This window comes from Chrysochloris asiatica, unplaced genomic scaffold (assembly GCF_000296735.1).
Source record: "Chrysochloris asiatica unplaced genomic scaffold, ChrAsi1.0 scaffold00115, whole genome shotgun sequence".
NCBI classification, from domain to species: Eukaryota; Metazoa; Chordata; class Mammalia; order Afrosoricida; family Chrysochloridae; genus Chrysochloris; species Chrysochloris asiatica.
The window spans coordinates 5,384,606-5,386,847 of NW_006408633.1; the positions used below are offsets into that span (position 1 = coordinate 5,384,606).

Below are 2,242 nucleotides of genomic sequence, written 5' to 3' on the forward strand. Positions count from 1 at the left end.
GTTATCACGGTCAACTCTATTTTGAGGAGGTGGCATTCCCTAGTTGTATGTTGAGTGCCTTCCACTCTGAGAAGCTCATTTTCCAGCATTATAGATACAAGGAATCAAATACAGATACAAATACAGACGTGACAACAAAGATCACATGAAACAGATACAGATGCTAATCCTGCAATCCTGAGCTTCAGGGGAAAGGGCAGAGAAGTGGCCTGACAACGGAAGGGACCCAGACGACTGGCAATGAAAAAGATGCACGTCTCTCCTGTTTCATACTTCCCTGGTGACTGCAGGTGTGGTCAGCCCTCATCGTCACCTTCCTCCAGCACAGCCCCTGTTCTGTCTAAGGTTGCAGCCATGTTCTTGTGAGCTGGGCCACTGTAAGCCAAGCCACAGTGAGTTAAGGTAGGTGAACTCTGCTTTGTCAGATCTGCAGAATGCACAGAGGTAATCCCCAGCCGGCCCTAGATTAGAAGGAACTCTCATAACCAAGCACCCTACCCCCAGCCGTCCTCTGGGCTTGAAAGATTCCCTTCTGAGAAGGAGGACTCTGACCTCCACCACCCTTAAAGCCTACACAAACTACTTCCAGATTGAGTGCCCTGTACATGGATAACACCTATGCCTACGGGAACAGCATATCAAGGGCCAGGCACACTACTCCCTCCTCCCTCCAGTTTCTAGGTGTCTAGCTCTGTTATAGCTCTATCAACCAACCCACTGCCACTGAATCAATTCCAACTCAAAGCAATCCTAAAGGACAGAGTTGAACTTCTGAGACTGTAAATGTTTATGGGATCAGACAGACCCAACTTTCTCCTGCTATTACAGACATAGCAAGGACAAAGTCAAAGACTTGGTCTCATGTAGTATTATATTCTAAAAAACCAAATCCAGTTATCGAATGGATTCTGACTCACAATGAACGTACTGGACCGAGGAGACACGTTCCATAGGGTAAATCTTTACAGTCACAAACTGCCTCATATTTCTCCCTAAAGCAGCTGGTGGGTTTGAATTGCCAATCATGTGATGAGCAGCCCAATACCTAGTCCACCATACCACAAGGGCTCTCTCACTGCCTGGAGTCCCATTCCAAAACCTCCTAAAGAGTGTCTCTGTTTCAGTGTCAAACCACTCCAACGCAGCCCTTTGAGGAGTGGGGGGATCAATAAGAACCTTTCAGTAATATAACAACTAAAGTAACGACTAAATATTACAGACTCATAATTCAGTAACTAAAGAACAGTGAAGCAGACAATGAACTTAAAGAAAGAATGTCTTGGAACTATATTAGAAAATGACATTAAATAAAACTTGTAATTTTATTCACAGAGAAAACACTCAGGAATGTTTATTCTTAAAGAATGGTGACCTCAGAGAGTTCTACAATGTGGAGGTCTTGAATTGGTTACAGGGGAGTAGGATCTAAGGAAGAACTGATTAAAGTTTTAGAGGATTTAAGGTCTTTTCAAAACTCTAACCATTTCTTTAATGAAGGATGAAATCCGTCAGAAGTAGGGTAACAGGACTAAGGCATCAATATGGTTTATGGTTGTATTTTCACCTTTACCTGAAAAGTTTTTCTACCAAAGGTAAACATTCCACTGTCAGAGTCTGGCGGTACCCCAACTGATCCAATCTTTTCCTAATATTAACATATTTTCTTTCTGCAGCAGTGGTCATCTTGTCTTCCCGAACCAGTCGTATTTACTTCCAAGAATTAAAGTCCTAAAAGAACATATGAAATTTCATTATATGATTAAAGCTATTATTGCTGCTTCATGAGAAGAAAAGATTCTTTTCATAAAAAGCAATTATCTGTTTGTTGCCTTTCAGGTCAGTAGCTTTCTGGAACATTTAGATTGAGTTAGAGTGATTTACATCCAATGTTTATGACAGTCGTGTTGCTGCAATAGAATAAGTATCTCTTGATAAACCTAAATATGAAAGTCAAAACAATAAAGCTTAAAACAAAGACGATTGGTTCCCCATGTTTGAGATAAGCAGAGAACTCTTAGGGGCATCTCTTAAAAGCATGACACAGTTGTTCTGCTGTGTACACTCTCAAGAGCAAAAATAAAAATAAATTGGACCCCCACCATACACAGAGTAGACAGGGATGGGCAACATGGACACTGGCTCCAGATTGGGGAGGCTACAAAGGCAACAAGTGACTGGCTTACAAGCTTTCAAGTGGGAGCCTAGATCCAGAGGGTGTGGAGGAAGGTAGAATCTCCACTGT

At 42.1% G+C, this 2,242-nt stretch overlaps 1 protein-coding gene across 1 annotated transcript in view; it reads right to left on the bottom strand.

Annotated features, from left to right (window-relative positions):
* Positions 1 to 1,683, bottom strand: part of CEP135 (centrosomal protein 135kDa) — a 92,503-nt gene extending 90,820 nt beyond the window's left edge. Inside the window, exon 1 of the mRNA XM_006868074.1 lies at positions 1,571 to 1,683. Coding sequence (XP_006868136.1) covers positions 1,571 to 1,683 — 113 coding nt within the window. The remainder of the gene's footprint in view (positions 1 to 1,570) is intronic.
* Between the last annotated feature and the right edge of the window lie 559 nt (positions 1,684 to 2,242).